The 14,305-nt window shown below is 54.0% G+C and overlaps 2 protein-coding genes across 2 annotated transcripts; both read left to right on the top strand.

Moving 5' to 3' along the window:
* Positions 1 to 414: 414 nt before the first annotated feature.
* On the top strand, positions 415 to 4,004 carry SERTAD3 (SERTA domain containing 3). The gene is made up of 2 exons (XM_080828975.1): positions 415 to 786; positions 2,743 to 4,004. Exon 2 carries the CDS (start codon positions 2,749 to 2,751, stop codon positions 3,343 to 3,345), a length of 597 nt encoding a protein of 198 aa, XP_080685101.1. The 5' UTR covers positions 415 to 786; positions 2,743 to 2,748; the 3' UTR covers positions 3,346 to 4,004.
* A 6,423-nt stretch (positions 4,005 to 10,427) lies between these two features.
* SERTAD1 (SERTA domain containing 1) lies at positions 10,428 to 13,807 on the top strand. The gene is made up of 2 exons (XM_080828972.1): positions 10,428 to 10,562; positions 12,243 to 13,807. Exon 2 carries the CDS (start codon positions 12,243 to 12,245, stop codon positions 12,954 to 12,956), a length of 714 nt encoding a protein of 237 aa, XP_080685098.1. The 5' UTR covers positions 10,428 to 10,562; the 3' UTR covers positions 12,957 to 13,807.
* The last annotated feature ends 498 nt before the right edge of the window (positions 13,808 to 14,305 follow it).

The raw sequence follows: 14,305 nt of genomic DNA, 5'->3' as shown, positions 1-14,305 counted from the left end.
CAATGAGTTCCCAGCAGTGGAGGTGGCATCCTGCCTGAGAGGAAGGACAGGGCTCCGGGAGGAGGGGTGCTGGAGAGACCACCCCAGGACTTGCAGAGAAATCCTGAGGATTAAGAAAGGGGCCGCGGGGTACAGAGCCGGCGGGAGCTGGGGGGCCGGGCAGGAAGACAGGAAGCCGGCTGCGATCGCCCAGGCAACGTAGGCCGCGCCGAACCATTGGCTGGTCTTCAGCTGTGTCATCCTCCGCCGCGCAGCATCCGCCCTCGGAACGCCGGGGGCGCGGCCTCCGTGAGGGGCTCAGCCCCACCCGCCCGGAAAGCAGGGCGGGGAGGGGCGTGCCAAGCAGCCTCGCCCCGCCTCCCGGCCGACGGGCGTCCTCACCTGGTATAAAAGTATCGCAGAGCGCACTGCTGACGATTTTGGAGCGAGGACAGTGGCTGAGTTGAAGGAAACGGTTCTGACGTCCTCACCACGCTCCACCCTCGAGACGTGGCCCCGCCCCCGGGCGAGTCGGAATCCTTTAAAAGGTCCGGGGAGTAAGGAAAGGGAGGGCCGGTCGGGCGTCTCCTGGCGACCGGCCGGTGGCTCCACCCAGCCAATCCTTGCCCCGCGGCGGGCAGGACTCCAGCCAATCGCGGCTCGCGGTTCGGCCCCGGGGCGGAGCTGGGTGGGCCGGAGGCCAAACCGAGAGGCCCTGGGGAGGTGAGTGAGTCTCCTACTCGGCGCTGGTGGGTCGTAAAGCTGCGGACGTTCCAGGACTTGGTCACTGCGAACCTGGCAGCTAAGGTGAGAGAAAGAGAGTGAAGCCACCCAGCTTGAGATTTGCCCTGGGTTAGGGGAGGTGGAGGCGCGCCCCCCGAGAGTTGTGGAGGCGGGGTCTGGCGTGGGTAGGGGGTGCAGATAAGGGTGACTGATGGGGTTGGTGGGGTTTGGGGAGTGGAGACTGAATTCGAGATCCCGGACTGAAGGCGAAGTTGGTAGGGCAGAATCTTCAAGTGGACGGAGTTTGAAGCTGGGACATGGGGTGTTTGGAGAAGCGAGAGAACCAAGGAAGGAACTTTTGGGGCAGGAAATCTGAAGATTGGGACAATTCGCGTCTCCCGTGCGGGTTGAATTCGGGGCTCCAGTGTTCTGGAAAAGGTGTGAGGGGTTGGGGCTGGGATTCTGGGCATTTGGAAAAGCGAGAGAACTACGTGCAAGGAATATTGGTGAGGGAGACGCAGTGGCGGAGAGGAGGTGCTGGGGAGAATCCGATGTTCAGGTCTTGGAGTCAGAGGGAGAGTTGCGGGGTGAAGTCGAAAGGCGTTTGAAAGATGGGAGAATAGGAGAAAGTTGACGGCTGAGGGTATCAAAATTAGGCTCCCAAATGGAGTAGATCGGAGCGCATTTGTAGTTTTTGAGCGATGTGTTGGGGCCTGGGTCTGTGGACCCGAGAGCAGTTTGGGAGAAGAATCTGGGGCCTTCTTGGGGTCCGAAGGACCAGGAGAAAGCAGTTGTAGGGCCGGAGTCTGGGGTGGGGGAGGGGAGTTCCAGGCGTGGAGCTCAGACCCACCGCCCTAGAGGCAGCGGAGGGCGGGGCTCGGCAGGCGCCGGGCAGCTGGACGTCCGGGTTCCCTTCCCCCACCTGCCCCGGGCCCTGTGCGCATGCCTTAGGGGAGGGCGGGGGAGGGTGCTCCCTCCGGCGTGCGGAGCCCTCTGGGGATTGTAGTGCAAGCTCAACGTTAGCGACCGTGCCAGGCAGCTCTTGGCCCACATGTCCCAGAAGCCTCTGGGCTAAATTGTTGCCTGCCTGGATGCTGACTGGAGTTCCATGGAGGGGGCGGAGCCTGGCAGGAGTCGAGTTTTAGCAAATTTTCTCGTGGGGTTCGCTTTGGGGGAGGCCGAAGGAGTAGAAGAGGGAAGGAGGGAAGCTCCTTTCCAGCTTTTGTTCCAGTGGGTTAGGAAGAGGACATGGAAAGAAATATACTCCCTGGGATGCCTGGGAGCCTTAGTCGCTTACGCGGTTACCTTCTGCTAGGGTCACTATCCCTGGGTCCTGGGATGGACCTCGCTTACAGCTCCGCACTCGGTGGGGGGTCTGCTTCTCCCACTCCCTCTGCCCTTCCCTTCCACTTGCGCGCTCTCTCTCTAAAATAAATAAATAAAATCCTTAAAAAGAAGATACACTTCCTGTGAAAGAAGAGTCTCAACAAATAGGTGTCTCAACGGGGCTCCAAGTGGCTTGAATATAATAGGCTGTCAGTAGATAAAAATATTGAATGAATAAATGGCAATTAAGTTCTTGTTTGTTAAGGTTAACTGTAGGTGGACCCCATGCATATTTTACAGGTGAGATCTCCTTGAGAATATGGTGAGAAATTTTACACTCCTCAGTTTACAGATGGGGAAACTGAGACCTGATAAAAAACTGAGAGGCAATATCACATAACTTAAAAGGATCAAACAGCTGAGCAGTGTCAAAAGTAGAATTTAAACCCAAGTTTCCCTGGCTCCAGGCCAGGTCCCCATACTCCACACCTGTTATATGTGACACTTTTGAAGAAATGAGTATTGTGTCTCAAGGAGGCAAATCCACTATTCAAGGCCACACAGGCAAGTAAGTGGGATGCAAACCCAGCTATGTGTCTGTCCAGATCTAGTTTTCTCCTCCGCAGCCCTGTGGGATTCCTCCTATGTCCATTTTATAGATTTGGGATTTGAACTAGCCCTGCTGTGTCTGACTTGCTCCTCTTCTCTCTTCAGGGCACCATGGTAGGAGGCTTGAAGAGGAAACACTCGGATTTGGAGGAGGAAGAGGAGGTTGAGAAGTGGGACTGGGGTCCAGCAGGCCTGCGGAGCTACCAGCAAGCCCTGCTTCGAATCTCCTTAGATAAAGTCCAGCGAAGCCTGGGCCCCCGAGCCCCGAGCCTACGCAGGCATGTCCTCATCCACAATACCCTCCAGCAGCTCCAGGCCGCCCTTTGCCTGGCTCCAGCACCCACCCTGCCCCCAGAGCCCCTCTTCCTGGGCGAGGAGGACTTCTCCCTGTCAGCCACGATCGGTTCTATTCTCAGGGAACTGGAGACGTCCATGGACGAGACGGAGCCCCCTCAGAATCCAGTGGCTCCCCCAGGTCCCCAGAACGAAGTGCTGCCCCAGCCCGATCCAGTCTTCTTAGAAGCTCTGAGCTCCCGGTACCTGGGGGACTCTGGTCTGGATGACTTCTTTCTGGACATTGACACATCAGCTGTGGAGAAGGAGCCTGCCCTGGCCCCACCGGAGCCTCCTCACAACCTCTTCTGTGCCCCAGGGTCCTGGGAATGGAATGAACTAGATCACATTATGGAAATCATTCTGGGATCCTAAAACTTTGGGGGCTCTTTCCTCATCTCAGCCTCGGTGGGCTGGATCCCTGGATGCAACTGTGTGTGTGTATGTGTGTTTTGGTGGGGTCTCTAAGCAGTGACTGTGGCCTCCTTTCCTCCCATTTCAGGGTTCCACAAACCATCTTGCATGTGTGTGTGTGTCTGGTTACCGCAGCCTTCTGTGAAGGTGGGTCTTCCTGAATTAATTTATCTGTTCCAAATGCCTTAACATGACTCTGTTTCTGGGAGTCTGATTTCCCACTTCCCACATTGCTTCTGCCTTTCCCTCCAGTTCCTACTCCCCTTGTGACCACTGGGGCCTCAGGGAAGATAAAGCTGGGCCTGTCAGAGGATGACAGGGATGTGCTGCCTGGTTACTATGGGAACTCAGACTTTGCTTCTTGCACCTCAAGGGAACAGGAGGCGCTGGCCTCCTTCCCCAAGGTTGAACCCCATCTCTTTGGCAAGACCCCATCCCAGCAGTCTCCTGATTCATAACCAGGCCGGACCACGTGCAATAGGGTGGAAACCAAACCGCTCCATGCCGCGTTATTTAAAAGAAAGGCGGGTTTTGTGGTGGGTTTTGTTTGTTTTTTGCTTGTTTGTAATGACTCCTTTGTTTTTGTTTTTGTTTTTTTAATAAAAGTATTTTGGAAGGGCTGGTGTTGCCTGAAGTTTCTAAACCTCAGCGGGTCAGTGGGAGGGACACGGTAAGTTCCCTGGACACCTGCACCCCTTACCTGCCAAAGTGGGGGCAGGCATATTATTAAACATAATAACTACCGAGTACTTAAGAGTACTATTCTATCCACTTTGTTTGAATTAAGTCATTTAATCTTAATGGTTATATAGAATTTTGTTAACAGGCTTTACATAGGAGGAACCTCAAGTACAGAGGGGCTAAATCACTTGCTCCCAGTCACACTGCAAGAAAAGCAACGACCATGGGGCACCTGGGTGCCTCAGTTGGTTAAGCAACTGCTTTCAGTTCAGGTCATGAACCTGGGGTCCTGGGATCGAGTTCTACTGAGCTGGGAGCCTGCTTCTCCCTCTGACCCTCTCCCCTCTCATGCTGTTTCTCAATCTCTCTCTCAAATACATAAATAAATAAAATACTTAAAAAAAAAAAAAGCAAGAACCAGGGAGCAAGGACCCAAAACTAAGTTTGGCCTCCAGCCACTGGTTCTTAACTATTTGTGTGTTTGCTGCTTGGTAAACTTAGATCGCTAGCCACATGGGTGCATACAGGAGGAGAAACAGTACCATGAATTACCAAAAGGATAGGTCACTCTTAGCGCTTAAAAAGTCATCCCTTTCATTGTATGCAATGTATTGCTGAGGCCCAAAGGGTAAGGAAGATGCCCAAAAATAGCATTAAGTGTAGATCTTTTTAGGGGCGCCTGGGTGGCTCAATTGGTTAGGCGTCTGCCTGCAGCTCAGGTCATGATCTTGGGGTCTTGGGATCAAGCTGAATAGGGCTCCCTGCTCAGCAGGGAGCCTATTTCCCCCTCTCCTTCTGCCCTTCCTCCTGCTGTGTGCTCTCACACTATCTCTCTCTCAAAAAAAAAAATCTTTTTGAAAAAACATTTTTTAAAAAGATCTAGAGGGGCGCCTGGGTGGTTCAGTGGTTTAAAGCCTCTGCCTTCGGCTCGGGTCATGATCCCGGGGTCCTGGGATCGAGCCCCGCATCAGGCTCTCTGCTCAGCGGGGAGCCTGCTTCCCCCTCTCTCTCTGCCTGCCTTTCTGCCTACTTGTGATCTCTCTCTCTGTCAAATAAATAAATAAAATATTAAAAAAAAAAAAAGATCTAGAAAACTGTTGACCAGGCTGAAGTTACAGTACTAAGGATTTATTTGGGAGGTACAAGCCCAGGCTGGTGAGTAGAGAGAAGAGGGGAGGTCCAGGAAGATGGAATGTGAAACAGTGCTGCCCTGGCTAGGCCCGCAAAGACCTTTGAAGGCTCACCAGGTGAGTTTACACAGCATTAGGGACTTTTCTGGAAGGTTTGCAAAGAGGAACCACATCAGGATGGAGTCCACAGGCCAGGAAAGGAGGGGGATTTTGCCTGTGCTTTCTGGCCTAAAGCCAAGATTCTCTCCCTAAGAGGGGCTTTGCATCTAAAAGCAAAAAATAAAAATAAAAAATAAAATAAAAATACACACACACACACACACACCTGAAAGTGAGGTAACTGACCAATGGGTGCCAATCAAGAGAGAAGATGGTCATGAGAACTTCAAGGCACATGTGTTTCACATCTCAATATGGATGCCCACTGGATCAGGTCTTACCCCTACTTAAAACTCTCAGTGACCTCTCACACCCAGAATAAAACCCAAACTTCTGTAAGACCCAGCAATCTTGCTCCTAACTTTGCAGTTTAATCTTCCACTATTCCTCACCTCGAGTCACACAGGTCTCATTTGACCTCAAGCTCATATACCCCAGGGCCTTTGCACTTGTTAATGGCCCAGAGGACATTTCTCCCGCAGCTTCACTGATCCAAATGTCCCCTTCTCAGATTTCCAGGTGCACCATCCCCCCACCACACTCTATTTGATTTTCTTAGTAGCACCTATTCTATCTCAAGTTATTTATTACCTATTTAAGGTTAGGCTTCTGGTCTAGTAGCAACTGGGAGAGGGAGGGGTTTTGTTGGTCTTACCCCAGCTGTATGCCCCAGTACATAGAACTATGCTCAGTACAGGTGTGCACTCAAAAACAAAATTTTTGTTTTCCTATTGAAAAAATGAACTCCCACCTTGCAATGGTCAACCCTCCCTCTTACCTCTCTGAATTCATCTTCCTCACCCTACCCACCCCCTGCCACTCCTGTGCTCTCCAGTTCTTCAAACACACCAGCATGTCCCAACCTCAGGCCTCCAGGAGTACCCACCTCACCCAGTGATTGTGTAACCCGTGAAAAGGAGGACCCAATGTACCCTAAGGATTCCAATAATTGCTTACATTTATTGGGTGCCTACTGTGGGCCTGGTGCTCCTCCAGTCATGGGAATAAAATAGCTCCTGCTCTCACACAGCAATGCATTTGGGGAAGGCTGAAATACACACAAAAATTAGTAAAATGTGCAGTCTGTCAGGAGGTGATAAATGCTGTAGAGAAAAAGAAAGCAGGAACGTGGTGGGGGCATTGTTATTTCAATGGGATGGCCAGAGAAGTCCTCACTGACAAGGTGACATTTGAGTTAAGACCTGAAGGAGGTGAGAAGTGAGTCATTATCAGTTGGGGGGGAGGTATGGGGAGGAGGATCCACCCTGGTAGAAGTAACAGCTAGTGCAAAGGCCCTGAGGTCAGAACATGAGTGGAATGTTTGCAGGACCCTGAAGAGGTCAGTGTCGCTGGAGCAGAGCATCCTAGGAGATGAGGTGAACAAGATGGGTGTCCCACAGGAAGGAGTGAGCTTTACGGAATTTGATGGAAGCCATGGAAGGCTGCTTAGCAGAAGAGAAATGAGGCCTGACTCACCTTTTACTAGGCCCTCTTTGCCTTACAGATAACCGAATGAAAAGGAATCCTGTAACTTGCTAGTACCACAGTGAGGGCAGTATAAGGAATAGCCCCACTTTCCAGATAAACAAACAGGCTAACAGAGACCCAGCTCCGGCCCGGTTAAAGAACTGATGAGAGAAGTGTAAAGGCTGGCCCGCAGACTAACCGGGCCTGAGGGCAGAGTCCACCTTCCCCAAACTGCCCTCCTCCGGCCTGCGGGGGTAGGGTGGGGGGGCTGGGGGGCGGTGGTGTGGATGGGGCGCGGCCGTCGTGGGGCGTGGCCGGCGGGGCAGGCCCCTCCCACCTGCCCGACTGCACTACCCGCCCCCCCCAACCCCGAGCTGGCCTGGCGGTGGAATACCCCGGAGGCGGCGGCGGTGGCGGGAGCCTGCCCGGCGCCTGCTCCCTCCCCAGAGGCCGGGTGGGGCGGCAGGCTGGGGCGGCCGGCTGGGGGCGGGGCGCTTCCCTCCCCCACCCCCTTCCCCTGCGGGCGGAGGCTCCTCCCCAGGCCTGCTGGGCCCGATGGCTTGCTTCTGGTTTCATTTCCCAAGGCTTGACCCCTCTCCCTCTCCCTTACCCCCAGCCCTTTGAATTCCTGGCTCCTTCTGCACTTTTCTGGTCTCAGCTCCAGGGTCACCCCCTCAGGGACGCTCTCCTGGACCACCTGTGCCTGGACCACCCTGGCACAGGCCTCCCTATTATCCCGTCCTATTTTGTTTTCTTCAAGGCACCGAAGAGAGGCCGAAATTATCTTCCTCGTTTATTCATCTTCCAGGGTCTCAAACCACTCGGATAAAACACAACGTTCTCTAGACGTCTCTAAACGGCCGGAAGCCTTCTCTGACCGCTCCCTCCGCAATATGCAGTCCAGCTACACTGGCCTCGCTGCCCCGCAGACTCCTTCCTCGGGGCCTTTGCATTGGCCCTTCCCTCTGGCTGGAGCATTCTTCTCCCAGAGCTTTACTACTTCTCTCATTTCGTCAGGTCTACTCCGGGAACTTTCTACCAACATCAGCACCCGCCCAATCTACCGCACACCCTTTCATTCCTCTCCTTTCGTTCTGCTTTATTCTTTTCCTTTTCACTTGTCACCTTCTAAGATACTAAATTATTTATTATATTAAGTGTATTGTGCCCCCTACCCCCCCACATCAGGGATTTTTATCTATAATTACTGCCCTATCTGGCGCACAGGTGTTCGATCCATGAATGTTTTTGTTGTCATACTTTTCTGTTTACCCCCTCCCCTGATCCACGAAAAGAGACCGTGTGAGACTTATCCAGCGCTGTAGCTCTAGTGTCTACAACGGCGTCCATAATACAGTAGGTGCTCAATAAACACATTTTGATCAAGTTCTTGAGATTCCCATGACTCTCCAGCATGTGATCTGGAGAAAGCCACTTTTTTCCCTAGGCCATAAGGTAGGTTATGGGGGAAATTATGTGAATTTGCCTGGGAGGGGCTTGGTTCTAATTAGCATTTTACGCTCTTTTTATTAGGAAAAAAATTTTTTTTAATTAAGCATGTAGAAAAGATAGGGGCAGGGGTGCCTGGGTGGCTCAGTCGGTTGAGTGTCTGCCTTCTGCTCAGGTTGTGATCCTGGGGTCCTGAGATGGAGCTCCCTCTTCACTGAGCCACCCAGGCCTCACCCCCTCTTCCCGCCCCCTGCCATAAATATCTTTTGTAGCTGTCTCCTCTTCCCCAAATCAGGATTCATTGAGAGTTCATGTGCTTATTTAGTCGTAATAAAGAAATTATATAGTAACTTTCATTCCAGAGATTTCCCCACTACCAAACCCACCAATCCCTTTTTCTGTTTTCTCAAAATTGAATTTTTGGTGGAAGAGCCCAGTTGTGCTTATAGATGTCCCACATTCTGTATTTGTCTGATTGTGTTCACGTTTAATTTGTTCCTCTCTGTTTTCTGGAAACTGAAGCTCAGGTCTGGAGGCTTCACGAGATTCAGTCTATGAAATTTAACAGGGAGACCCCAAAGGGAATGTTGTATACTTCCTAATGCATCACATGGGGTGGCACCCAGTGTTGGGGTGTCCCATGATTGTGGGTGCAGAGTTTCCTCACATGGTTAAGATAGTGAGCAGCACATCTCCCCATCATAAAAGGCTATTTGCCTCTTGGCAGTTAGCAAGCAACCTGTGGGGGAAATGCCTTGGAGCCTGCCAAGATCCTGTTAACCTTTCACCCTAAGGTTTGAATGAACATCCATTGATAACTGCTGCCTGAATCAACTAACATATTTAGAATTTTCTGGAGCTTACTTTGGCCAGGAGCTTTACTCCCAACAGTTCTTCCCACAACCCCAGAAAAGTTAGCAAAGGAGCTACTTGGAGAAGCTAAGTCCCACTGTCAGTTTATCAGATAAGTGTTAAATTCCTGTCTACCTATATCCCACTCTGTGTGCCCCCCCCCGTTGCCTGTGCCATAACCACAACAGCTATTACTACCAAACAAAAGAACATGTTGTGCACCACTCTGAGCATTTTGTGCAATTATTCTTTTTTGTTTTTAAGGTTTTATTTATTTATCTGAGAGAGAGAGAGAGAGAGCCTGCGCACAAGCGGGGTAGCGGCCGGCAGAGGGAAAGACAAGCAGGCTTCCCGCTGAGCAGGGAGCCCAATGGAGGGCTCCATCCCAGAACCCTGGGATCATGACCTGAGCCGAAGGCAGACGCTGAACCGACTGAGCCACCCGGGCGCCCCCAATTATTATTTCTTTTTTCTTTTAGATCTTATTTTTAAGTAATCTCTACACCCAACGCAGGCTTGAACTCAGAATTCGGAGATCAAGGGTCGCATGCTCCTCCGACTGGGCCAGTCCGGCGCCCCTGTGTGATTATTCTTTTTAATCCTCAAAATAATCTCATTTTAAAAAGGTGAGGAACCGGAGACCCTAGGGGATTAAAACACTTGCCCAAAGTCGCAGAACTACTTAGGGAATGGAGCCCGGGATGTGACTCCCGAGGCTCCACTCCTAACTCCGCCCGCTCCTCCTCCCCCTCCCGTAACCGCCATTGAGTCCAGCTGCCCGGCATCTATTTGCTCAGTGTGCTACAGGGCTCTTACAGACACAACCTTATTTTAAAATTTCTAACTTTCAAAACATAGGCAAGAAGATGCCCATTTAACACAGTCTGTGTGGCTCAGAGAGGTCCAAGCATTTTTCCAAGATCGCACACCCAGTGAGCGGCCAGAATGTGAACCCACGCCTATCTGGCCTAGAGTGCAGACCCCTGTTAGGGTTAGGTCTGCAAGGAGCTCAGTTTCTGGGTTTTGGCAAGTGTGTGGGCAGGTGTGCGGGCCCGCACCTCGAGAAGCAAGAAACACCGGGCCCCTCGCCCCACGCCCAACCGTCCCGCAGCAAAAACAGCCAACCCACCTGGCCGGGTACCCTCACGCAGTCGCTGGGCATGCGCCCTGAAGCCACCCTCCTCTCTCTTCAAGCCTTCCTTCTACAGGCTCCGCCCATCACCGTCCCAGGCCAATCCCCGGGTGGAAGGCGGGGCCTACAGGAGTGGGCGGTAGTTAAGGGGAGTCAGGAGCCCGGAGTCGTGCGCCGGAGTCAGAACTGCGTCTCCCGACCCAGGCGTCGGTTGCTGAAGGAGAGCGAGCGAGCGATGCTGCCGTCGCCGCTTCCTGATTGGTTGCGCGTCGATCCCTCTTCGTTCTGATTGGCAGCGGGTCAGCTAGGTATGTAAATGAAGTAAAGGGGCCTGAGGAGAGAAGGGAAACCCGCGGCGGGGTCGTTTGGCAGGTTCGATCCCCGGGTCCGGCCGGTGAGCACCGGGGCGGCCCGGCATCGAGATGCGCGGGCTCCTAAGTGCCGCCCGGCCGGGCTGAGTGAATCACGCCGCAGCCCGGGAAGGGGGCGGAGGCGCCGGCTCTCTGGCTCCGGCTGCGTGACTCACCCGCCCCCGCCGCCGCCGCTTCGGGAGGAGCCGCCTCCACTGCCTGCCGGAAGCGAGCACGGGCCGAGAGGGATCCCGGCCCGCACGGCCCTGGGAGGCAGGCAGGAATGACAGGCAGGAGACATGGGGGCAGTGTCTAGGATCCCGGGGTCCGAGGGGCCGGAATCCCCGGGGAAGCCGTCCTGGCGCCGCTAGGGGGCGCCGGGACCAGGGGGAGGAGTCCGGGTGGGGGCTGAATTCCTGCGGTTCTGGACTCCCGGGTCTTCGGGGAAGGAGGGAAGGACCGTTTTGAGTAGTGTGAGGGGGTCAGTCTTAATGTCCTGTTGGGCAAGGACTCGGGGGCTGGACCCTGCAAGCTACCAAACTCAAAAAAGCAAGGTGGGCCTGGGGTCCGGAACTCCAGGGGCCCTTACCCCGGGGAAAGTGTGGGTTTTTAAAAGTTCTCTCAGTGACCCCCGGTGCCCGTAAGGATTTCCCAGCAAGCTCTGTCTGCTCTGCCTCCCAAATAAATCCTGAATCAACCAACTTTCTTCCAAGTCCACTGCCAACCACCTTCTTCTCCAAGCCACCATCATCACCCGCCCCAGACTGCAGTAGCTTCTGAGTGGAGCTCGGGACCACGTTCTTCTCCAGTTTCCCTTCCTTCCCGCATCATCTTCCTCGAACCAGCTTAGGGGGATCTTCTGGAAACCTAACCAGTTCACAACGCCACTGTATTCCCTGATCAAAATCCTTCAATGACACAGTGCAGTCCAAACTCTGCCTCTGCTTGTTCTCCAAACCCCGTCCCATCCTGGGTCACTCTGTGCGCTGACAACACTGGTGCTTTTTATTTTATTTTATTTTACTTTATTTTTATTTTAAGTTCAAGTTCATCCAGCCTCCAAGTCTTTCTTTGCCTTTGTTGTTGTTCTTTCTTACCTGAATGCTTTCCCCTTGGTTCTTCCGTGGTTGACTCCTGCTTGAGGGCTCAGCTCAAATATCACCTCCTCCCAGGAGCCTTCCCAGACCACTCTCCAGAGAACCTGTTAGTATCTTCCTAGCACCATCTGTACATTTCCTGTATTTATTTGTCTGATGGGTGGTAGACACTCAATAAATGTCAAACTATGTGAAACAGCTGCTTTCCCCGGTTAAAAAAAATTTCCTGAATATTGGGCGCTTCACCTGGTTTGCTAAAGAAATATACTAGCTATTCAGAGTATTTGTTAATCAGAAGAGTTACAATGTATTAGGCACTGTTGTAAGTGCTTTTTTGTACATTATCGGGTTGATTCCATAAAACAACTCTTTGAAGTAGATAACTATTATCATTCGTATCTTAAAGTTTCCCTAAGAAAGCAGAGGCTCAGGAAATTAAATGGCCTGTCCAAGATCACACCTGCACATCAGTTATCAGAGCCTGGGTTTGAACTTCACGTTGACTTTCTATAAGGAATGACTGACTCCTCCCTCCCTGCAGATGATGCTGAGCAAAGGTCTGAAGCGCAAGCGGGAGGAGGAGCAGGAGAAGGAAACCCTGGCAGTGGACACCTGGTGGCTGGATCCCAGCCTCCCTGCAGCGGCCCAGGCCCCCCCACCGGCCACCTCCAGTTCCCTCTTTGACCTTTCGGTGCTCAAGCTCCACCACAGCCTGCGGCAGAGCGAGCCGGACCTGCGGCACCTGGTTCTGGTAGTGAACACACTGCGGCGCGTCCAGGCATCCATGGCCCCCGAGCCGACCCTGCCACCCGTGCCCAGCCCCCCTGCGGCCCCTTGTGTGGCTGACAGCCTGCTGGCCAGCTCCGACGCCGCCCTCTCAGCCTCCATGGCCAGCCTGCTGGAGGACCTCAGCCATATCGAGGGCCTGAGCCAGGCCCCCCAGCCCTTGGTGGATGAGGGGCCCCCAGGCCGCCCCGCCGGGGGATCCCCACCCAGCCTGGGTGCCTTGGACCTGCTGGGCCCGGCCACTGGCTGTCTGCTGGACGATGAGCTCGAGGGCCTGTTTGAGGACATTGACACCTCTATGTATGACAGTGAACTTTGGGCACCAGCCTCCGAGGCCCTCAAACCTGGCCCTGAGGACGGACCTGGCAAGGAGGAGGCTCTGGAGCTGGATGAGGCCGAGCTGGACTACCTCCTGGATGTGTTGGTGGGCACACAGGCCCTGGAGCGGCCGCCGGGTCCGGGGCGCTGACGCCCACAGCAGGGATGGTAGTCTGGTGTCCCAACTGAGCCTGGTGGGCAGACCAGCTCTCCTTTGAAAGACACAGCCGGCTTCCCTAGAACAGAGAGAGAGGCTTTGGAGAGACAGAATCCAGTCCTGAGCAACTCCACCTCTGTCCTCTTGTCTAGAACTCGTGAGGGGAGGCTGGGGGAGGCTGGGATTGGCCGTGGGGATGGGAGGACAGGGCCTGGTGGCTGAGAGGTGATTTGGCCCAGGCCCTATGCTGAACTGAAACCCCAGGGGCTGGAGCCTGGGAGTCTTTTCCCTGTTGTGGGAAGAGACCACACCATTTTGTGGAAATTAAAACCAGTCCTGGGAAATTTCAAGTCTGTGTGCTTTGTATCTGGGCTAAGGGCGACATAGTAACTTCCAGCATTTAGTGAGCCGGGAACGGGGCACCTGGCACAGTGCTAACTCTTGCCATCCCCCAAACAAGATGGGTGTGATTACTATCCCCACTTGACAGCCCAGAAACCTGAAGCCCCAAGAGGTCATCCCTTGAGGACGTGGGTTTCAGACCATGAATTTCACTGCTTTATATTGGTCTGAGAAGCAGATGGATTAGCTCTGGTAACTGGAGAAAACTTTCCAGAACGTACTCAGCCAGGTTTCCCTGGTGTGCCCAGTGGGTACATAATGGCGGGGAGGAGGGGGGAGCCAGGCCACTTGAATCTACCTCTGTGTCTTGGGGCTGGGGGCAAAAGGGAGCTTTCAGAATGAGCCAGAAAGAAAAGGCCAAAGCTGGAGGCTGGACAGAGCCTCCAGAAAGAGCATGGAGATCCAGCTCTCCAGGAAAATGGGGAAAGACAAGGAGACTCCAGCAAGTTAAAAAAAAAAAAAAAAAAAAAATTCCCCTCGGGGCCTCAAATCTGCATTTGGGCAGAGGATAGGGCAACTTGGAGGGGGGCTGCGAAATAAAGCCACCCGGTTTAGTGGCTTGACCGCAAGGCAGGCGGTCCTGCTTTCCTTCTAGAAGAAACCCAGGCCCCCGCGAGCGAGCCGGGGACACCTGCCCGACTGCTTGTGTGATCGGGCTGGCCTGACCGCCGGGTGTCTGCGCCGCCCCCGCGGTCCAGCCGCATTCCTGGCCCGGCTGGGAGGGGCCGCACACCCAGAGGCCTGGCACGGGACCCAGGCGGCGTCCTTCCTGGCGGCCGTGGGGGCAGGGCAGCGCCCGGGGTGCGGCGGGGGGAGGAGCACAGTGAAAGCTGCGGGGGGGGGGCGGAGGCAGGGGGGTGTGGGGGGGCCGGGAGGAGCAGAGGGCCGAACGGTGACCTGCCAGGCCCACTGGGCCTCGAGTGGGGAAGACGCCGGCGAGG

This window comes from Martes martes, assembly GCF_963455335.1.
Source record: "Martes martes genome assembly, chromosome: 17".
NCBI classification, from domain to species: domain Eukaryota; kingdom Metazoa; phylum Chordata; class Mammalia; order Carnivora; family Mustelidae; genus Martes; species Martes martes.
The sequence above is the reverse complement of the archived record's forward strand: the minus strand, read 5'-3'. Positions and strand labels throughout refer to the sequence as shown.

Coding starts and splice junctions, on each gene's coding strand:
- SERTAD3 (XM_080828975.1), top strand. CDS start 2,749: ATGGTAGGAGGCTTGAAGAGGAAACACTCGGATTTGGAGGAGGAAGAG.
- SERTAD1 (XM_080828972.1), top strand. CDS start 12,243: ATGATGCTGAGCAAAGGTCTGAAGCGCAAGCGGGAGGAGGAGCAGGAG.